This window comes from Equus quagga, chromosome 1, assembly GCF_021613505.1.
Source record: "Equus quagga isolate Etosha38 chromosome 1, UCLA_HA_Equagga_1.0, whole genome shotgun sequence".
Taxonomy (NCBI): domain Eukaryota; kingdom Metazoa; phylum Chordata; class Mammalia; order Perissodactyla; family Equidae; genus Equus; species Equus quagga.
This window is the reverse complement of record NC_060267.1, coordinates 18,246,604-18,268,906: the sequence shown is the minus strand read 5'-3', so window position 1 is coordinate 18,268,906 and position 22,303 is coordinate 18,246,604. Positions and strand designations below refer to the sequence as shown.

The 22,303-nt window shown below is 55.0% G+C and overlaps 1 protein-coding gene across 1 annotated transcript in view; it reads right to left on the bottom strand.

Moving 5' to 3' along the window:
- FAIM2 (Fas apoptotic inhibitory molecule 2) overlaps positions 1-21,343 on the bottom strand; it is a 32,581-nt gene extending 11,238 nt beyond the window's left edge. Inside the window, exons 1-11 of the mRNA XM_046646925.1 lie at positions 21,254-21,343; positions 17,663-17,858; positions 14,789-14,892; positions 14,282-14,346; positions 13,785-13,838; positions 8,291-8,341; positions 7,914-7,953; positions 7,474-7,511; positions 6,847-6,934; positions 6,471-6,566; positions 4,680-4,733 (exon numbers count right to left, since the gene is read on the bottom strand). Of these exons, the coding sequence (XP_046502881.1) occupies positions 4,680-4,733; positions 6,471-6,566; positions 6,847-6,934; positions 7,474-7,511; positions 7,914-7,953; positions 8,291-8,341; positions 13,785-13,838; positions 14,282-14,346; positions 14,789-14,892; positions 17,663-17,858; positions 21,254-21,268 (801 nt within the window). The 5' untranslated portion in view covers positions 21,269-21,343. The remainder of the gene's footprint in view (positions 1-4,679; positions 4,734-6,470; positions 6,567-6,846; positions 6,935-7,473; positions 7,512-7,913; positions 7,954-8,290; positions 8,342-13,784; positions 13,839-14,281; positions 14,347-14,788; positions 14,893-17,662; positions 17,859-21,253) is intronic.
- Positions 21,344-22,303: the final 960 nt, after the last annotated feature.

Below are 22,303 nucleotides of genomic sequence, written 5' to 3'. Positions count from 1 at the left end.
TCCCCCAATCTCAGCCCAGTCCAGCCTGATGGCCCTGCCCTCAAAGATGTGGAGCTTTTCAGGGAAGGGGCTGAGGTCTCTAGGAGAGAAAATAATTTGATTCTCACATCCTTTCCAAGGCCCACGCTGCTAGGGGTTGGGGGGCAGTTCTCACTGGGGTCTGCGACCTCCCCTGACACTTTTCTTCTCTCCTTTCTCACACATCCACTTTGAGGCGGCGAGTGAGTGGGGCAGGGATGCGCTGAGCGCAGTCTGTAATTCTGGCCTAGTTGCAGTGCTGGGGGGCCCCTCATGGTACTGAGAATTTCCCAAAGGCTAGGGTAGGAGATGCCAGATGGGCAGATGGAGAGGCCAGGGGTGCTGAGCCATGGTTTTGGGGATGGGGTGGAGTTAGGGGACCACAGATTCCACAGGACAGAACCAACGCTGGAAGTAGGGTCAGATTGAGGTCAAGGATCTTTTGAGCCGGGTTAACGGCAAAGCACGGGGACCTTAGTTCTTGTGGGCCTGGGCCTCTGAAGGCCTCTGTCCACCCAAAACTGAGAGGAGGGAGGGTAGTGAATCCAGCAGCCCCCTCCTCACCTTTTCCCTACCCCATGGGACCCAGGGGACATGCTGCATGTCTTCCCTCCTCTGAGCCAGGTGAAGGAGGGCAGGGGATGGAGCCAGAGGACTGACACCGTGCTCCTCACCATTGTTTACATGACCCACAGGTTGAGCCCAACCAAGGCCTGTTGGTTCGTTGGTCTCCTAATGAGACATTCACGGGTAATTAGGCACTGCGGTTCCTCCTCCCCTGTGACTCACAGGAGACCTGGGTGGCAGGCAGCGCTTCACTCAACTGTGCAGGCGGCCTTCTTTGCCCTGCTCTGACAGCACCTGAGCTTCCCTAGCCACTCAGCCACACCTCTCAGGCATCCATTCATTCCACAAGCATCTAGGGGGCACCTACTGTGTGCCAGGCATGTTCTAGGCACTGGGGATGCAGCAATGGGCAAGCCAGAAAAAAATCCCCACCTTCAAGGAACTTAGATTCTGTTGGAGGGAGACAAACAATAAACAAACAAATCAGAAAAATATATAGTATGTCAGAAGACGAGAAGTGCTATGGAGAGAAATAAAGCAGAGAAGGAGAGTAGGGAGCAACGTGTGTGTGTGTGTACGCTCAGGCACACAAGATTGTAAATAAAGCAAACACTTGAAGGAGGGGAGAGACGAAGCTGTGAGCAGATCTGAGGGAGCGGACAGAGGCAACCGCAGGTGCAGGGGCCCTGGGCTGAGAGTGAGCCTGCTGTGCTCAGGAGTGGCAGGTAAGGATGCCAGTGTGGCTGCAGCAGGGTGCGTGACGGGGGAGTGGGAGGAGGTGAGGTCAGCGAGGGCCTGCAGGCCAAGCAGAGAAATGACCTGAACTCATGTATGTTTAACAGGATCACCTCAGCTGCTGCATTGAACATAGACTGTGAGGGGCAGTATCCGTGGGAGGCCACGGCAAGAATCCAGGTGGGAGGTGATGGTGACGTGGACCAGGGAGTAGCCATGAAGGTGGAAAGAAGCAGTCAGATTCTGCATAGAAGGTGGAGCCAATCGGATTTGCTGCTGGACCAGATGTGGGGTGTGAGGAGAATGGAAAAGTTGACGATGTCACCAAGGCGTTCGGCCTGAGTAACTGGAAGGATGGAGTTGGCATTTACAGAGATGAGGAAAGCTGTGGGAAGAGCAAGGGATCAGGGAAAGAGCAGGAGCTCAGTTTGTACATGTTAAGTTTGAGGTGTCCATTAGACTTCCAACTGGCGATATCAAGTAGGCAATGGAAATTCAAGTCTGGAATTCCAGGCTAGAGATGTAAATTTTAGGGTCATCATCATAAAAGATGGTATTCAAAGTCTTGAGACAGTCTGAGATCCACTAGGGAGTGAGTGTAGAAAGACTGCAATGCCTTAGGGCCTCCAGCATGACCAGGGAGGCAGGAGGAAAACAGGAGAACTGGTGGCCTGGATGTCAAGTGAAGAGGATGCTTCTGGGGGGAGGGAACAAGCAATTGTATCAAATGCTGCTGAGTCAAGCAAGCTGAGGACTGAGAAATGACCGCTGGATTTAGTGACATGGAGGCCCTGGTGACCTTGGCGAGAGCATTTTTAGGAGGGTTAAGAGAGAATGGGAGAAAGATTGAGAAGAGAGAAGAGAAAAGGGAGGAGAGGAATTGGAGATAGTGTAGATTCCCTTATAAGGAGTTTTGCTTTAAATGGGGGAAGTAGAGGAGGACGTGGGTCAACAGTGTTTCGTGCGTTGTCATTCTTTCAGATGGGAGAAATTACAGCCTGTTTCTCTGCTGATGGGAATAATCCAGTAGAGAGCACAATACCGATGGTGCAAGAGAGGGAGGGGAAAATTGCTGGTGGGACCCCCTCAGGCTGTCCCCAGTTCAAGCCAACAGAAGTAGTCCTGTTTGAGGGGGACCACAGGGATGCTGGAAATGGCACCAGGCTGGGCACAGGACACCTGGGTTCTGTCCTAAATCTGCCCCTCACCATCAGTGGGACTCTGTGCCAGCCCGGCACACCGAGGGCTTCAGATGTGGAAAGCAGGTCTTTTAGCATCAGCACTGTCTCCCTCCCTGGGTTGTGGTGGAGATACAGTGAGGCAATAAGTGTGAAAGTGCTTTGTAAAATGTAAAGGGCAGAACAGATGGTTGGGATTTTTTTTACTCTAAAAACACAAGGGATTATTAAACAAATTTAAGGGATTACTGTTTATCCAGCCCTGCGAGTACGCACAGCTTCCTGGCATAACTGACACACTTGCTGTGACCTGATCTGCATGAAGCCAAGTCGACTCCACAGCCCTGGACGGTGCTTGCCGCCCCCCCCCCCCCCCCCCCCGATTCTCCCCCAGCCTCGTTCCTCTGCACTGACACCTCTTCTTCCATTGGTCCCTGGCAAATGCTGCTGCCCCTGAGGCCTCCCCAGGCTCACTCCCCTCAGTGGGACCCTCCCTCTTTCCTCCTTGCCCAGCTCCTCACACCATCTTTTTAACCAAAATTTGTCTTTAGCAGGTTCTGGCTGGAGGAAAGAGCACTTGTCAGGGAGCCAAGAGAAGTTAGTGTTGTAGGATGACCAACCATCCTGGTTTGCCCAACATTTAGGGATTTCCCCAAGAAGTGGGACTTTCAGTGCTAAAACTGGGAAAGTTCTGGGTAAACTGGGATGAGCCGGTCACCCTAGTCCTAACCAAGGCCACACTCGGATGATCTGCCATTATCCTGCTGGGAAATCTTGGACAAATCACTTAACTTCTTTGGGGTTCAGTTTTTTCATCTGTAAAATGAGGGATTTGGAGACTTACCAGATCCCTTTTTAGTCCCTTCCAGCCCTGAAGTTCTGAGCCTGAAGGGCATTTACTCGTTCCACAAATACTGATTGCTACTATGTACCACACACCGTACTCCTCCTGTTGACTGTGGCATTGTGGGCACTCAGCACAGCACCTCACTGTAGGTGCTCAGTAAAGACCCATGGAAAGGATTGAATGAACCATGGAAAGGAATGAATGAACAACCCATTCCTGGCTTGATTCCTACGCAAACCCCCAAAAACCTCTGCTTATAGTTCTGAACCCATGCTTTTCCCCCTGGCTCTGCTCCCTGAATCTGTCACCCACAAGCCTTTGGAACCTGTGACTAAGCTCAGGACTCTGGGCAGACCGAGTTGAACTGAACATTCCAAGGGGGGAGAGGAGAGTCTGGTTATTAGTCCTGCTGGCAGTGGATGTTTACCGTGGATCCCCATGCTCCCCTGCAAGAAGATGTCACCAAAACAAGCTGGGTGGATCCTGGAGCACCATCACTTTCAAGAGCTTGAAGTCTACCTGAACAACGGGCCTGTGTTGGGCTGCTCCAGGCAGATGTCTGCCCCTGGTCACCTTCTGTCCCCTGGGCATCCATTCCCGGCCATCCCCTTCCTTTCCTCATCTAGCTTCAGAGCCCAAGTGGGGCACAGGAGCCAGACCATCCAGACTCCCAATCTGGCCCTCCACTCCTGAGGATGCTGTATGACCTTGGGCAAGTTATTTAAAGTCTCTGAGCTTCAGGTTCCTCATCTTAATTTGAGAACAACAGAACCTATTTTATAGAGTTATGGTGAGGATTAAATGGACATGGAGAGCTTGCTGGGGGGGTGGGCGGGGCAGCAAGCACTCAATAAATATTAGCTTTATTGTTATAATCATCATCATCAACACACTCAGCTTGGTGAGAAGGGCCAAGAACGAGCTCAGTCTAAGTGCATCTCTTACAGGGTACTTGGAATCTCCCTTGCTCCAAGAAATCTTCCAGATTACCCCTAGGAGAGCAATCACTAATTTAGTACACATAGCCAGGACACTCTCACTCTTCCATTTCCACAAGCAGAACTGGCCCTGCCCAAGAGCCAGGGGTGCCTCTTCCCAGCTCTGGCTAAAGCTTCAAACCTGCTGTTGCAACCTTCCTTCTCCCTCTGCCCAGCTCAGCTGGTCTGTCTTGGAGACCAGAGAGAATTCCCTGACCCAGCACTGAGTCTCGCCCCACTCACAGGCGCTTCAGAAGGGTTTGAGGTAGAGGACTATGAGGAAGATAGGGATGGTGGAGGGGCCTGGGGAGATAATGGGAGGCTGAGAATTCAGGGCCCCCAGGAGGCTACACTCACCAATGTAAACACGCCTGCTCCCAGCACAGCATACACTGCATGGAGCCAGGGTACCTGTGGGGCAGACAAAAAATGGGCTTAGAAATGGCAAGATGGGGCAGCGGGGCAGAGGGGAGGAGAGGAGGGCTCAGTTCAGAGAATGGAGGATGTGAGACAGATTTCCCCAGTAGGGGCCCTCTCTCATTGCCCCCCGCTCCCCCACAATCCTCCCCAGCAATCCCTAAAAAGCCCCAGGACCGAGGGGTCCTTGATTCTCTGTGAGTACAGGGTGGGAGGGGGAAACCCCAGGATAACAGTGATCACGGAGGGGCTGGCAGGGGAGCTCCCAACTGGACTGGCACTTCTTCCCTCCACACACAGCCCTAGGCTCAGGCTGGACGAGGGTGACTCATCCTATTGAGGCCCTGTCATCGGCAAAGCCTGAGTCTGGCCCGAGGCTGCTCCCTCCTCCCAGTGTGCACTCATTCCTGTCCTGTATGGGTCTGTCTGCCCCTACGTCTGGGAGCTCTCTGGCTCTAGGTGTGGGGATAATGGGCTCAGGTAGAAGAGGACAAAGACTTGAACTCATGGGTGTGTGTATGTGGCGGGGGGGGGGGGGGGGGTCCCATCTGGAGTCCCTGCCAGCTGTGCATGATGGGATTGCCTGCAGAAGCTAGAAGGGCACCCCTTTCTAACCTTAGCTCCCTCCAGGTCTCAGGGGCACCCAGCTGTGTGTGGAAATCCTGCAAGAGGTGCCACACCAGCCGTGCCCTTCATAGGGCCTTCCCCCAGCAGATTTCTGGAAACACAGGCATCCTATCAGTCTGATCTGGGTCAATAAAGGGTTCTTTGAAGCTCTGGGGCCCCTTCCTGTAATTCCCCATCCTAGATACACAGAGGGCCCCCAGGCCAGCTCCGGCCTTTCCCTTTGTCAACAGGATCCTGGGAAGAGCCAAGCAAATGCCAGAACCAATGTTGATGTCCTGGACTGGGAGCCAATACCCTGGGGGTTGGGGCTGGGTAGGATGGGGTGGGGGAAGGAGGGGAACGAGGAATGCTGCTCCCAGCCTGGCAGGAAAGGGCCTGTGGGGGACTAGGTACCAAAGGCGGCAAAGAGGAGCCTGGGCCCTAGAAGCACTGAGCCCTCAGCAGGGGTCCAGTAGCTTCATCTCTTGGTTCCCAGGATTCAAACCTCAAACCCCTCCTGTGATGCCCTCAATCTGTGCCCTTCTCCATCCGCAGTGGCCTGAGTGCCTGGAATGGGTCACTGCGCCCTGAGCAGTCTTGGCTGGATTTCCCAGGGCAGGCTGGACATTTCTAAAATAGCTGAGATTTGGTTGGCCCCATGAACGCTCTAATGGGGGGAGGGGGGCATGCTCAGAGCCAGCCAGATTGCGCCTCTCTGGAATTGGCTGATGACCCCCCAAGAGTCCCAGGAGGCCCTTCCACAGGGCCCCTCTGGACCTAGTGGCCCCAAAGAGCTCCAGAGTTCCCTCCCCTGCATGAGGTTTAAATGCTCTGTGCCCTCCCCCTCAGCCTCACCTCCACCCTAGAGGGGAGGTGGGAAACGTAAAGCCGGATGTGGCTCCTGGAGCGGGCAGGTACCCAGGCCTGCCAAGAAAAGCCTCCTTGTTTGTTTGCTTACACTGCCAGCAACCCCAGGGCAGGTGCCAGGAGGGGCCAGACAGGGTGGCAGACTGTGTGTGAGCCTCTGGCTCTGGGCCTTTCCTGGAGAATGTAGGAGGCAACGGCACCTTTGGGTGGCGCCCTCCCCCGCCTCCCTATGGGGCCGCTGGGAGACCCAAGACTCACATATTGGAAGGGCAGGAGGATGGCCAGGATGAGTCCACTGAAGAAAAGAGTCATGAGCAGCACGAAGATCACACCCTGGCAGGAGGTGAAGTCAAACTGCAGACATGGGAACAGGTGTCAGTTGCTGGGCCCCTTGGGCCTGCACAGCGCCTCGGCATTCTGGGGGCTCAAGCTGGGCAGTGTGCTGGCCAGAAGGCCAAGGCCTGTACAGCAGGCCACCTTCTCATGCTCATCCCCAGAACCCGGAGTTCCTCCCCTTCCCCTCCCCCAGGTGGCCTCCCCTACTCACCCCTTTTACCTTTCCCCAGTCAAGGAATTCAAGCTAAGAGCCTCCCACCCCATCCGCCTTCCCCTGTCCGCAGGCCCCAGAGCTGACCTTGGTCTGGAAGCTGAAGACAGTGACTGAGAGGCAAACGAGGGCCGTGATGCCCAGGCACAGCAGCACAGACGTGGTGTTGTAGTAACTGCGGGACCATCAGGCAGGGGTCACATTCCAGGCGGCACTTCTGGTCTCCCCCAGCCCTCCTCCCAGGACCCCCTCTTCTGCCAGGACCTGACCCACTGACCTCTGGCCCCCACCCTCTCCCCTTTCTCAGGATCCTCCCTCTCCCTGCTTCCCTGACCTTTCTACTGGGCCCTGGCCTCCCCAACACGCTTGATCAAAATCCTGTTAGAAGGATCTTAGAGACGTGGGAGCGGGGGTGGAGAGGAGCTTGTGCTGGTGCCTGGAGGTGGTTTACAGGGAATGCCTGATGCTGAGGCTGCGGTCTTTAAGCTGCAGTCTGAGAGGAGTTGCCTTGGTCACCTCCATCCTCCACCTGCACCCCCCGATCCAGCCAGGTCCTGGAGGCACTGTCCAGCAGAGTGCATGAGGAGAGGGTGCTAGGGCAATGTTGCCTGCCTGCCTGAACCCCCTCCCCCATCCAATGCTCCTAGGAGGGATGGTGTTGGGGGGCAGCTCCCCTCAGGGTGTGACCAGCTCGCTTCCACCTGTCCCCTTTACCTGGACAACATCCCAGTGAGGTAGGCCATGGACAGGGTCTGAAAGGAGAAGCAGGATGAGGGAACGCTCCAGAACTCAGACTTTGGGGGCCCAGACACCTTCAAGGTCCAGCCCGGGTCTCCACCCCTAGTGCATACCCCTCAACTCTGAATCTAAGACCCTCCACTCTTCATTATCCATAGCTCTAGGATGCCTTATCCAAACCTTTTAAAAACAAAATCACAATGAAAAGAGACAGTGGATGGAGCAGGGGGAGACTAAACCCATTTGGAAAGAGAGGGTAGGACATCTTTGTGGAAGAAGAGGGGTGAAAATACCCCTGCCTCTCCCAGTGACCTCACATTGGATGTCCCCAACCCAGACCTCCTGGCCCTCGAAGCCCACCCTCCTCCCTCCATCCTCACTTGGCATCTGTCTCCAGACACCCCCAGATCACTTACAAAGATGGTCAGGAGAATCAGGTTCCAGGGGAAATGCCTCCTGTAAGGCAAGTCGCTGAGTTCAGAGGAGGGCAGGGGGTGCCAGCAGCATAGGCTGGGTCACCACTGCATGGAGGGGGTCTCTGCCCAACCCTATCCCCACTTCTTGGAGCCTCTTCTTTCAGCCACATCTCCATGTGTCTCCATCTGTCTGTCCACCTTCCCCCAACCTCAAAGGCACCAAGTAAAGAAGGGAGGGGCAGGCATGCTTGATGGAGCTCAGAGAGGAATGGGTCCCCCTCAGGGGTGCACAGCACTGGTGGCAGGCAGGACTGGGGCCAGAACTTCCAAGATCCTGCTCATGTTCCCACAAGTTGCTCCCCAAGCCATCATCATACCTGGGTCCAGAACAGCAGGCCAGGGTCAGGTAGGTTGCAAAGAACACAGCGCTGTAAGAAATGGATGGGTGAGTCAGCCAGTCTACCCTGAGGTCCCCTCCACCCAGTCCCCTGCTCATCCCATTCTCTGCCACCCTTGCCCACAGGGCACCAGGAAGGGTGACGGGGAGGTCACGGTCATCCTAGAACTTGGCAATGGGCAGGGTAGGGGTCCAATTCCAAAAGAGTGGAAGGGGAATAGGATGAGCCTACTTCTACAAATACGGAATCTTGGGTACCATGGGATATCAACCACCCAATCCAAAGTGGTCCCCACAGACACTATCTTATCGCTTACACACAAAAAAAGCTCATACACAGTTTTCTCTATGTGCCAGACAGAGTGCTAACTGCTTTAAGAATATTTGCTAATGCAATCCTCATATTTTCTCTATGAAGCATGCTCTTCTCTTCACAGATGAGGCACAGTGAGGTCAGGTAACTTGTCCAAGGTCATGCAGGTACTATGTGACAGAGGCAGGATTAGAACCCAGGCCTCCGGAGTCCTAGCCCCACACTGCCTCCTTGAGGCCCTTCCCAGCCCCAGCCCTACCTGTAACAATCTTCTTAGTTACTTTGTGGTTGGTCTACCCTTCTAGACTGCAAGCTCAGCAGGGGCAGGGCCCTTGTCTGTCCTGCCATCATCTGGCACAGCAGGAAGTACCTGTGGCATGAATTTCTGGATCAGGTGGCCACTGGGAGACCGGCAGGGAGCTCAGGTGCAACCCAGAAATAGGGACTGAGGATTGAGGATTTTCTGGAGACCAGTGGAAGTGGAGGCCAGTCCAGGAGGTGGGAGATGAGGGGTGAGGACCCAAGAGTGGGGCATGCACATGCCTACCTAGATTGGTGCCACCACAGATGCATGGGCTCCAGCCCCCAGTGGGCCCTCAATGCGGCACCTGCCATCCTTCCCCATCTCCATCCTCTGTTCTCTCGCCCAGGCCCCACAGCAGCAATTCCAACCATGCTCCCTCATCTGCAAAACTCCCAGGCTGACTCAGTCTCCTTCCTGGTCTGGGCTGATGTGTCCTAGAAAGACTTGAGATGAGTTGGGGCTCCCTGGCTCCCTGCTTGCCACCTGTAAACATCACGTCATGCATCTTTGCGCCCTTGCTCCTGTCCCTCCTCCCATCCCAGGCCGATCCCCCCAGCCTGGGCTCTGGGTCCCACACCCTCAACTGCCTCGCCATCTCTCTTACTTAAACCTTTCTACTGCTACCTCTCCTCCCACACAAACCTCTTCAGCTGTTTTCCATCTTTAACCAGCATCTTCCTGGCTCCAGCTCCTGCCACTTGAACCACCCTCACAGCCAAGCTTCTCCCTCGTAGCCAAGCTTCTTGAAAAAGTTGTCTCCACTTGCTTTGTCTTCTCCATCTCACAATCACTCCCCAAGCCAACAAACTAGCCCCAGCCCCACTTAAGGAGAACTGGCTTTGTCGCATCACTATGACCTTGTTGAGTCCAACTGACAATTGTCAGTCCTTATGGTACCTGACTTAACATCTGATCCCTCTGTTTCCCGAGTTCCACAATGACGTACTCTTGGGTCTGCTCATACCTCCCTGGCCATTCCTTCCTAATCTCCCTCAGAGTATCTCTAAATATGTCTGGTTCCTTCCACACAGGCTCGTCACCCTTCATGCCCTCCTTGGATGGGCTCACTCATCCACAGGACTCCCTTTACTAGGCAAATGCTCATGACTTGCACACCCATATTTCTGACCTAGATTTTCCTTCTCAACCCCACCTGAATATCCAACTGCCTACTGGGCAGACATGGCTGTTCAGAAACGGGCCAAACTCAACAGGTTAGAACCAAACTTGCCCTCTTCCCTGCTCCTTCTCCTGCATCCCCTTTTGCAGAGGACATCATGCACCCTCCAAGTCACCCAACCAGAGACCTCAGTTATCCTTGATGCTCACCCTGCCACACCCAACTAATCACCTGGACCTGCTGATCCTCCTACTTGAGTAGCTCTCAAATCTGTCCCCTTCTCTCCATTCCCACGACCACCATTTTAGGGCAGCCCACCTCCGTCTATCTGATCCTCCTGCCTCCAGCCCTGCGTTCCACTCTCCAAGCTACAGGTAAATCCGATCTTGTGACTCCTCTGTTTAAAATTCCAAAGACCTGGCAATGCCCTGCATGATCCACCCTCGCCTACCTCTCCAGCCCATCCCTCACCGCACTCCACCCCTCCATTCTATCCTCTCATTGGCTCTGTACCCTCACAATGTGCCCACCACACTCTGCAGCTGCTGAAAGGACTGACTGGCAAGGACATCTGAGGCCTGCGCTAGAGGGACTTCCTCTGTGCACCATGGGCAGAGCTCAACCAAAGCCCATACGCCCACACCCCACAGGCCTGTTCATCCAATCCTCCACCCAGGCACAGCATCTGGAGCAACCTACACATTTTGTATTCCTACCACCTAACCCAGGGCCTGGCCATGGTCAGGTGATCTTTATCTATTTCTAGATGAAACGTGAAAGGACAAGGAATGTAGGGGTCGAGGCAAGCCCACTGGATGTGGTGAACAGGACACCTCCATCTTCACCCCTTCCTGTTCTTCAGTGGTTCTCAATGATGTGGAACTGTTGTCACAATGATTGAGGGGTTCTTAGTGCCAGGGGCCAGGGCTGCTGAACATCTTGCTCCATGAGGGACAGTAGAATTGTCCTGCCCCAGTTGAGGAACATTCCAGCATCTGCTCTCTTTTGGTCTTGAGTCATTGGTCAGTCACTTCAACAGTAAGGATAATAATAATACCCTTGTCTATGTGTATCCTGGGTGTGGGTCCTGCCTCCCTCCCAGACTGGAAGGTGGCAAGTGAAGGAGGGAGAGGCAGGAAGGGCAAGGGCCAGTCTCTTTTTCATTCTGGTCCATGGTTCCTCAATCCTCAAGACAAGCACTCAGGAGGGAGGGCAGAGGACTGAAGACCTGGGGGTTATGGTGCAGCCTCGGAGCCTGATCTTCGCATTCATGGCCCAGCTCTGCCACTACTATCATGTGACCTTGACCAAGTTACTTAATTGCAGAGCCCAGGTTTCCTTCTTTGTAAGAAAGGAATATTGGCACCAACCCACTGGGCTCTAGAGGGGATTAAATGAGAGAATGTACATCAAGCATGTAGCACAGAGCCTGGCACAGGGTAAGGACTTGAGGATGGGAGTTGTTATTATTATAATTAGACTGACAGCTTCCTGGAGAGACTCTGACCCACCTCCCCCCAGCTCTGGTCTCACAATTTTCCTCCTCTGCCTGACAGCCCTGACTGCTTCCCACTGCAGGGAGGCCCCAAGTTCCCCCAGCCAGGGCTCAGGGCCAGCAGTCAGACACTAAGGCGGGGAGCATCCTGAGGGACACGACTGGGGCCTTGAGAAAGCGGTGGCTGGCGGTGTGGGGGGTGAGGGTGCCAGAAGGCTGCCATCACAGGGGGCAGCGAGTGAGTCAGAGCAGAAGTGAGAGAAAGACTGACTTGCCTGTCACAGCCTGGGCCCCAGGGCCTGGGCTGGAGCCAGGGTCTGTTTACAGAGCATCAGAGGAGTGAGGCTCAGGTGGAGGCCAGCGTCCAAACTCAGTGTCCTGCCCCAATGTGTCCCGCCCTAGGACCAGTCCTGGGCCACCGGAGGAGGTGCAGAGCACTGGGGGGAGGTGCACGAGCTTTGTAATCAGAAGGACATGGGCTTCAATCTTGGCTATGCTGCTTAGGAAGTAATGACTTCTCTCAGAGCCTCAATTTCCTCATCTGTAAAATGAGGATAATAATAGTATCTGCCTGATAGGGTTGTTGTTAGGAACAAATGAAAAATATCTGTAAAGCACTTAGCACAGTGCCTCACACATAGAAAAAGAGCTGTTTTATTCTTATTGCTGGGAAGGGCTTGGTACGTTGGAGATGGTAAGGCTCAGACGCGGAGGCAGACTCAGGGGGCAGGATGGACAGAGTTGAGGGGTGAGGAGAGGCCAGGGCAGGGCACAGCCACAGTCTGGCTATCTGGAGGAAAGGGCTGGATCTTACTGGTAGAATTCCCAAGCTCCTTTAAGGCTTTGTGATGCCCCATAAAAAGTACATGGTCCTGCCCACTTCCAACTTCTCTCCACGGCCACCCACCCCTGAGCCAGGGAGAGCATTCTCTGTTTTCTGCCTGGAGATATTGAGAAGGAGGTCAACAAACCTCATCATTCAGAGGCCAGATTTTCATACCCACCTTCAGTGGGGTGGACTTTGCCTCCACTTTCCGAGCCTGCTCATTCCTGGACTGTCCCCATGCCATCATCTGCTCAGGGCATGGAGCCCTGCAGACCCTCCCACAGAAGCCTTGGTGAGGGGCCTGAGGACTCCATTCCCAAGTCCTCAGGGCACCTGAGGCTGCCAGGCGGTGCTGACGTGCTAGGAGCCATGCCAACGTGCTGTGTGGGCTGGCCCGGATGGCAGTCCCTAGGGCCTCATTAGCTTTACCATACAGTGCCTCCCAGTTCCCCAAGACAGGCCTCCCAGCCTGGTCTGCAGATAGGCCTTCTGTCCTGTGCCCTAAGAAAGGCCCTAGGTGTAACTGTCTCTTCCCCTGGGACTCCCAGTTAGACCCAGCTGCCCCTCCACTCCTCTACTTCTCTGAGGAGCCCCAGATACCAGGACAGGTCTCCTTCCTGTCAGCCTTTGGCTGGCTTGTGTTAGCTCTAGGCCCGCTCACAGTGAGTGCTGAAGACTTTGGTGAGAGCGGTTCTGTTCTGAGCTCAGGGTGGTTTTGGCCTGGAATTATCCAGAATGACCACTTAATTGCCCAGATAAGAGGATCAGAATCACCTACACTGTCAAACCTCTTCTCTCAAGTTACCTGCCACGTTCCTTGAAGACTATAGGACAGGCAGAAGCCGAGAGCTCATGAGGAAGGAAGTCTGCCAAGCAGAGGGATTAAGAACACAAGCCTCAACCTGAATCCTGGGTTTGAATCTCAGCTCCACCACTGACTAGCTGTGTGACCTTGGGCAAATTACCCCACCTCACAGAGCCTTAGTTTTCTGAGGTAATCATACCCAGTAGATTTGAGGATCGAATGCAATACTGTACATCAAGCACACAGAACAATACCCAGCCCTCATTAGGCACACTATAAGTGGCAGCTATTATGATTAATAATTCGTAAGCATTAACGACAACAATGTTAATAAGAGTAGCAACTTTATCATTAGTGTGGGCCAAGGTGTCCCAGCCCCCCTTCCCCTCAGGGTCAAGGTCAGCCATGGCCACAGCTCCACCCTTCCCTCTTTGAGCAGGCACCAGAACCTACGCCCATCTCCTCCCCTCCCCCTCAGATCTAAGCACCCCAGAAGGGACCTTCTGGCCACGCTCTTGTGAGGCCACGGGTTTAGATTGTGTCAACAGAGATTCCCCTCCTTGTGCCTCTGAGGGTGCTCTGGTAGGCCCTTAGGATTGGGGTATACTCACTAGGACGCCCAGTACCAGCCTGGGTTGGCCTGGACATAGTCCTTAACGGGGTCACTGCAGAGAAGGGAGGGAGAGAGAATCAGAATTTACTCTACGTCTCTATTTCTAGTCCAGCATCTGCACCTTCCTCCCACAGATCACAGGACTTGAGAGGAAGACAGGAAGGCACACATCCCTGGTGGCTCAGGGAGGCCCAGCCAGAGTCCCAGGCCAGGACTCAGAGGCGCCTGGGTGTGGGGCTGGTGGATCCAAGAGGAATGACTGCCTCACAGACCCCTGCAGGCCCAGAAGGCACCCTGGGTGCCCCCTGCCCCACGCCCATGATGGAGGACTCTTCCATGAGCATTCTCTAAGGTTCTTCCCCAGCATGAGCAGGCCCACTGCCCCAGACAAACCTCTTCAGGCAAACATTCCAGAGAAGCCTGGTTCTAGATGCCCTGGCCCCAGGCCTGGCCATGACCACCCCTAGAATGTACTGGTCCACACTGCCAACTTACCAGAAGGTAAAGAGAGCCACGACACCCAAAGTCACCAGCAGCTGGATCAGGAGGATGGTATAGACCTGGGGGTTGGAGGGGCTCCACTCAGCTTGGGGGGGCCTGTTTGAGGCCGGGGAGGCTCAGGCCCCAGCAAAGCCCAGAGAGACCCCCGCTTCCAGGTGACTCGATCTACTCTCCAGACCCGCATGCTGTGCCTCCACCCTCCTTCTTAGGGGTCATTGGAACAGACCCGGGATGAGGTGAAAAGGGGAGCAAAGATGGTCCATAGCCCACAGCCACAGGAAAAGGGGGCCCACGGTATCTGGAGAGGAGACAGTGTGCTGAGGTATAGCAGGGGGCAGGGGGGTGAGACCTAAGGAAGCAGTTCCCAACAGGTGCTGTTAGCTGGGACCACAAGAGAAGGGGGGAGAGACAGCCTTTCCAGGCAGAGGGCTGGGCCAGGGGCTTCTCAAGGGCTTCCCCCACCCAGCCCCCCAGTCCTGGGGAGTTGGGGAAGGCAGTTACCTTTCTGATGAAGACCCGGCGAACTTTCTGGTCGTCCCAGCTGAAGGTGGTGAAGAGCTCATGGTCTCCAGTGGGGAAACCATTGTCATAGCTGGAGCTGCTGCCTGGGTGGGCAGAGGGAGGGCCATGAAGGCTCCCAATCATTGGGTGCCCCCAGTGGCCACCTGCTCACAGCTCCTTTTGATCAAACTGGCTCTCTGGCCTGGCCGAAGCCTTTCCCTCCAGCCCCTTCTCAAACCTCCCCGCCAGGCCCCCAGATCTCTCTCCCTGGCTGCTTTTCCTGTTCTGGGTCCTGAGAATGAACTGTCATCTCCCCTCCCCTCCCCTCCACCCTGGCTGAGGCTCCCTGGGGGTCAAGTTCTGTCACACAAGTGTGACCTTTCTCTCTTGTGTCCCCCACCCCCTCCCTGGACACTCTGGCTCCCTTGTGGTCAAGGATCAGAGAGGGACCCTAGGGTCACTAGCACATCCCGGAGTCAAAGGTCCTGACCCCAGCTTGCTCAGAGGCCCTTGGGGTGGGAACTGGGGACTAATTGGATGCAGTGGACCTGCTGGTGCTCCAGCTAGAAACCAGGGCTGGGGGAAGACTGGAGGAAAAATTAAGCCAGGACAAAGACAAGAAGTGGGAAGGTAGTTTTGAAGTCTGGTCCCAGAACTCAGGCTTTTGGAAGCGCACAGGCTCCACTGTCAAACAGACCCCTGTGTGGACCCCTCCTCTAAGACTGACTAGCTGTGTGAGCAAGTCACCATCCTTTTCTGAGTCTCTTCTATTCTGTGACATGGATGGGTAATACCTACCTCATGGGGACAAAACAGGATAAAAATGAAAGCCTATGGCTTCATACCTGATGGGGACCATGCCACCCTCTCCCTTATATCCCTCGTCCGGGCCATTCTTGAGTCCTCGGTCGTGTCCATTCTGTTCGCCTCCACTGTCCCTGTCAGTTCTCCACGATCTTCCCCTTACCCTCCCACCCTGCCCACAACAATAGCCTCAATCTTGGTCTTTCAAAGCTGGCCATGGCATTGGCCGGCTTTGAGCTCTTTGATGACTCCCTACTGCCTTTTACTGAAGTTCAAGTTCCTTAGCAACAACTCCACAGCCCTCTGTTCACAGGGCCCTCTGGCTCCACCGTGCATCACTCCCTCCTACGTTTCTCTAGCCTGACTATATTTTTTCAGCCATGTGCTCTCTGGCCTCTGAGCCTCTGCACATTCTATTCTCTCAGCTTTGAACACTCATTTCCCTTTTCACCAGGCTAACTCGTGCCACCCTTCAGGGCTCACTGTGGATACCTCTTGACTCCAGGAAGCCTTCCCTGACTGTCAGGCAGCACAGGCAAGCTGCCCAGGCCTCTATCACTAGAGCTGTTTCACGACGTGGTACTCATCCATTTACTTGTCTACATGGTCAGCTGTGTGAGGGCAGGTCTTGCAAATCGATACATCCCCAGAAATTAGCTCAGTGCCAGACACTGTGTGTGGCACACACTTAGTGAATGTTTGTCATATGTTGACTGGAATGAGCTGCCTTCCTGCCCCGACAGTTCCTTAGGAAACATTCCTTAAGGCGGCCAGTCCTGGCAACCAGGCTATGGGAAATAGGAGCGGGGAGAGAGGCAGACCCACTGCAAACCTGGGACCTGAAGACCCTCACCCTCTTATCCTTTACTTCTCCTTCATGTTCTGTCTACAGCCCCCACCAAAGCCCAAATGGCCAGGCCACAGAGGGGGAGACAAGGAGAGAGAAAGCAGTCCTGTGGGGGTGTGGGGCAGTTAGAAGGGTTCCCACGAACACCAGACCTCCAGTGTAGGTCTTCCAGTGGGTTGCGGGGCGGTAGGTCTGCTTGGCTCTGGGCGGAGGGAGTTTGTGGTAGGTGTGGACCATGATGGCCACTCCTTGTGAGTAGAGGCTCTGTCTGAGGCATTGTCCTCTGGATCCCTTCTAGAATTCTGCTGAGGGCGGGGGATGGGGGGAGGGTCGGTTATGTGGGGGAGGGGGCTCAGGGGCTGCTGTGGGAGGCTGAGGGGCTGAGAGGCTGAGGGGGATTTGAGGAGAGGCCCTTCCTCACAGCTTGTGGGGAACTGTGTGTTCCCAGCCTGGAGGCAAAGCTCCAACAGGCTGCTCAACCCAACAGAGGAGCTCCTGCCGCCTGTGATTCTTGGTTTGCAGGGAGCCGCGTCAGCCTGGGTGAGTGTGCCTATGAATTACACCTGGCCACGAGGGACACTGAGGCTGGCATCCACATACCTTCCCTGCTCCATGCCCTCCTGTTCCCAAACAAAGGCCTGGGGAACGGAGGAGAGACAAGGAGAGTGATGGGTGAAGCAGATCCTCAGGTCCCTGGCCTCCAACAACCCTGGAACCTTCACGGGGATGTGTCCCCGCTAAGGTTTCAGACTGGCCGATGTATAAACACACTGCACCCCCCCCCCCCCCCCCCCCCCCCCCCCCCCCAGCAGGGAGCCAGTCCCAGCTAAGGCTGTGGCCAGCTACAGCCTCACACTGCCCCTTCCTGCTTCTGCTCTGACCTCTCCCCAGCCCTTCTCTGCATCCTTTTCCTTTAGGAGAGCTTTTCTAGACTAGCCCCTGGTTTTTCTCCCTGCATCTGTCCCCTCTATTCGCCCTAGCTCAGTGACCCTCTTCTCCACCCAAGAGCACTCTGACTGCCAACAGTGTGTCTCTCTTTTTTCACTGAGTCCTCCTTGATCTACCCTCAGAAGAGTCGTCCAACACTCAAGCCTTTGACAAGAGAGCCTCATACAACAACTACACAGTGCATCTAATTCTGGGCAACTTCCTCCTTCCCAGGTTTCCCATCTGGGCCCACCACTCCCCATGATGCTTCAGCCTCCAGGAGCTGAGAGACTTACTAGGGTCCACATAGGCCCAGCTGGGGTGGAGAGGCACAGCTGAGGGGGCTGGCGGAAAGGCCCCTGCCTTCAGCCCCTCTCCGGAGGTGGCCTCCTCATAGGAGGGTGGGGCCGAAGGCACTGTTGGAGCCTCCTTCTTCTCACCATTTGTCTGCTGCTGCCCCTCTGTCCCGGGGGCCTTGTTAGCCACGGAGAGCTGTGGAGTAGAGGCAGAGAGAGACGGTCACTAGGGAAAGGGCACCTTCCAAGCCCTCTCTAGCAGCCCCTCAATTCTTGGAACTTCCATAAGTACTTTCTCACCCGCCCTAGGAAGGGCAGAGGTGCAGACAAGAATCTCCCTGTTTTACATGAGATATATATAAAACAGAATGTTATTCATCCTTTAAAAAGAAGGAAATCCTAGGGCCAGCCTGGTGGCATACTGGTTAAGTTCATGCGCTCTGCTTCAGTGGCCCGGGGTTCACTGGTTCAGATCCTGGACGCAGACCTACGCACTGCTCATCAGGCCATGCTGTGGCAGTGTCCCACATAGAAGAACTAGAAGCACTTACAACGAGGATATACAACTATGCACTGGGGCTTTGCGGAGACAAAAAAAAAGAGGAAGATTGGCAACAGATGTTAGCTCAGGGCCAATCTTCCTCACCAAAAAAGCATACCTTAAAAAAACAAAAGAAAGAAATCCTGCTATTTGCAACAACACGGATGAACCTGGAGGGCACTGCGGTGAGTGAAATAAGCCAGACACAGACAGACATTCACTGCATGGTCTCACTCACATGAGGAACCTGAAACAGCAGAACTTACAGAAGCTCAGAGTACAACGGTGGTTGCCAGGGACAGGGGGCGGGAGAAACGGGAGGACGTTGGTCAAAGGGAACAAAGTTTCGGTTATGCAAGATGAGTTCCGGAGAGTTCACGTGCAGCATGAGGACTACAGTCAACAATACTGTATTGTCTACTTGAAATTTGCTGAGAGGGTAGATCTTAAGTGTTCCCGTCACACACACACACAAAAAAAGGTAATTATGTTAACTAGTTCGATTGTGGTGATCATTTCACAATGTACGCATATATTAAAAATATCAAGTGGTACACCTTAAATATATAAAATTTCTATTTGTCAATTAGAGCCCAATAGAGCTGGAGAATAAAAGAATCTCTCTATTTTATAGATGTGAGAACTGAGCTCCAGGAGGGTCGGGGCTGGCCAAGGGCACACACTGGAGCTGGGATAAGAACTGAGGAAGGAGAAAATTCTGAGAAGAGCCCACTGTCCCGGGCGCGGGGACTGGGCCTGTACGGTTCCAGTGTTTCCCTGGGGTCCAGGGAAGGGCCTGGCACAGAGCAGGCCCTCGAAAATATTATTGAATGAAAGTTCTCTCATTCATTTGATCTCCCTGCTCCCTTGCTAGTTGTATTTGGGCCCCTGTTGTAAATGAGGGAACTGAGGATCAGAGAGGAAGAACGACTCATCCAAAGTCACAGAGCCACGCACGGCCCACCGGGCTGCAGGGCTCAGGCACGATCCACTGGGACTGGCCGCCTTCTGTCGGGCTGGAGATGATACAAGGAGGGTGAGAGGAGAGAGCAGGGAAACGGAAAGGGGGAGGAGAGGGAGAAAAGAAGAGGAACTGGGCCTGCACGGTGGAGGAAGGGCAAGAGGCCCTGGCTAAGGGTCTCATTCTGGCCTTGTCCTACTGGAGCCTCAGCCTCTCCCTCAAGCCAGAACGGAGTCACAGAATGTCACTGCTACAAGGACCTCAGAAGGCACCTAGTTCAGCCCCTTCCTTCATTTTACAGATGAGGAAACTGAGGCCCAGAGGGAAATGTGCCCGTGGCAGGTTGAAAACTCAAGTCCATTTACACTCAGATATGCCCCCTGCCCCACAACGTACCCGTTGAGCTTTGGTGAGGGGATATGAGCTGTGAGGGCCTGAATGACGCAGCCAGACAAGGGAAGATTCGGGTGGAGGGGTGGTGTGAAAACTGAAACACCACCACCAAGACCGATCCTCAGAAAGTGGGATTTAGGTCTGATTCCAAAGAGAATGTGTTAAACCTGCAGGGCCACTGAGGAGGCTGCAGAGTTCCTGCTCTGCAGGGCACATCCAGCCGAGGCAGCCCAGGGACAGACGAGCACCAAAGACCTCTGCGTCCATCCAGCCCTAAGGACTATTGAACTGGGGGTCCCCTCCATCACCAGAAAGCCTGTGAGCAAGCTGGGGGTAAAGGGCAGAGGAGGCAGGGGCAATACATTCACCCCAGGACAGGAGGCAGTGTCAGCAAAGTGCCTGCTGGAGGTCTGGGTGGGGAGTGGAGGGAGAGGATCAGCGAATCTTCACTTTCACCTTGGTGAACAGCCTCCAGGCCTCCTTGGAGAAGGGCCTGGGAGCCCAGGCCTGTGTGAATGGGGCCCTGGTTCATCTGCTTCCCTCCCACTCCCCACCCGCTTCATCACCCAGACCAGAAGGGACATGCCCGGAAAACCCATTGCAGCCCAACAGAACCAAGGTCCTCTGAGCCCAGACCCAGAGCCTGTGTCTGGGGAAAAGGATTATCACCTCTGACTTCATCGCTGTGCAAAGCTGGTCCTCCTCACCAGCCCCCTCCCTGCCACTCAGCCCTTCAGAGCCGCCTGGGCCCTGGCCCCCATTCACACACATCCGGCATTCCCAAGCGAGCTCTGCCCAATGGCAGGAGGTGGTATCACCCAGTGACATCATTTTGAGGCCTGATGAGCTTAAAAACAGGAGAGGAGGGTCTGAGAGCCCAGGGAAGGATGCCATTGGCTTGCAGGCTCATCTCGGAGAAAAGAAGGGGAGTGTAGGGGAGGTCTCTCTTCTGTTTTCTCTGCCCAATCCTTAGCACCCCCAAACAGAGGACCCTAGGACCCTCCCCCTTTGCCCCAGGCCCCAGTGTTGTGTAATTCCACAGGCTGTTGACGTTACATAACCCTACTAGGCTAGCCAAGTCTCTGCCTGGCCCCTCCCCTACATTTCAGGCCTAAAACTGGAAAAAAAAGAAAAGACGTTTTATCTGGTTCCATCCAGTCCCATGCCCAGCCAAAACTAAAACAAAAATTAGAACATCTTGATGCAGTGTTGCCATAGTAACCCCCCAAACACAGAAGATGTATCCAGACGTGGAATAATGACAGGGAGTTGGGGGGAGGTGGTGCGTTTTTGTGGAGGGTGCAAAAGATGAGCATAATGTGATTGGGGTTGGGATTGGACCAGCGGGGGATGCTAGAGAAATACTGCCCCTCAGGGCTCACCCTGGTGCGCGTGCATGCACACACACACACGCACACACACACTGGACACCTAGGCTGACTCCTTAAGGGGGCCTGGGCACCTGTGAAGGGTCCTGTGTGCCAAAGCCCAGGGTGGGAGGTAGGAGAGGTGAGCCTGATGGGCGGGGACCCTTGAAATGGGCCTTCTGGTCCTCTGACCTCAGCAAGGGCCACAGAGCACCTTCTCACAAGAGCCAGGGAAGGATGCGTACAGTGGTCCTGAGAACTCGCTTAGGGTGACAGGGAGCTCGGGAGCAGGAGGATGGAGGATGGTGCAGGCGGGGGAGATGCGGTACCTTTCCCTGGGTCATGATGCCGTCTCTCGGGGAAGGGGTCCCTGAGGCAGGGGCGGCCGCTTGGGTCACCGCAGCCTGCCTGCGTCTCTTCTTTCCTCCGCGTGGGTTCTAGCAACATCCACTGCACTCGGGCCAGGCGGACCGGAGCGTACCATCTGGGCGCGGGGGGAGGTGGGGGCCGGGGGCGGGCCGGGAGGCTGCTGCGGAGGCCGCTGCGGATTCGCGATCCGAGGGGGCGGAGGCTGCGCACCGCCCCCTCCTCCTGCCCCCTCCATCCTGGTACCCTCACCCCAGGGACTAGGGAGCGCTGCGCTGCGGCGCAACCCAAGTGGATGGGTCCACGCGGGGGGGAGGAGGCGCGGGGACTCCGTGACACCCGAGCAGCTGATGCTGCCTGCCCATCAGCCGGAGCTGGGTGTCTGGGCCTTATCTCTCCACCATCTCTGCTGCTGCAGGCTTGGCCTTTTTTTCCCCCTCCCTCTTTGGATGCGGCCCTGATTTCTGCCTCCATCTCCGTCTCTCTATTTCATCACCCACAGTACTGTGGGAAGTCTCTGACGTCTTGTCTACCCTACCCGTCTTCTAACAGGGCCCCTGGGCCCTAAGTTCCGATGGGCCTTTGGGCAAGCCATGTGGGCACCTCTCCTTGGCACCCGTTTCTCACCTGTGAAATGGGAGCAATAGACCGCCTGCTACCTTGTCTGAGAGACGTGTGGGAGGATGCAGCTTTTGTTTTCTTCAACCCTGCTGGGACATTTTACTAGGTCTTTCTGGAGACACCTCTAGTTCTGTCTCACAGCCTCTCTAACCTCCTGCACTGCTCCTTTTCTGCCTCCACTCTCGGCCTCCATCACCCGTCTCCATCTCCCCGCCCCCCCCACCATTCCAGAGTCCGTCCCATCCTCTTTCCCAGGCCTGTCCTTGGGACTTGGCCATCACCAGGCCCTGTCTTCTGCAGCTGCCGCAGTGTTACTGTGAGCTTTACAATCTCAAGAGCTGGGCTCGAGTCCCAGTTTAGTCACCCACTGGCTGTGTGACTTTGGCAAGGCC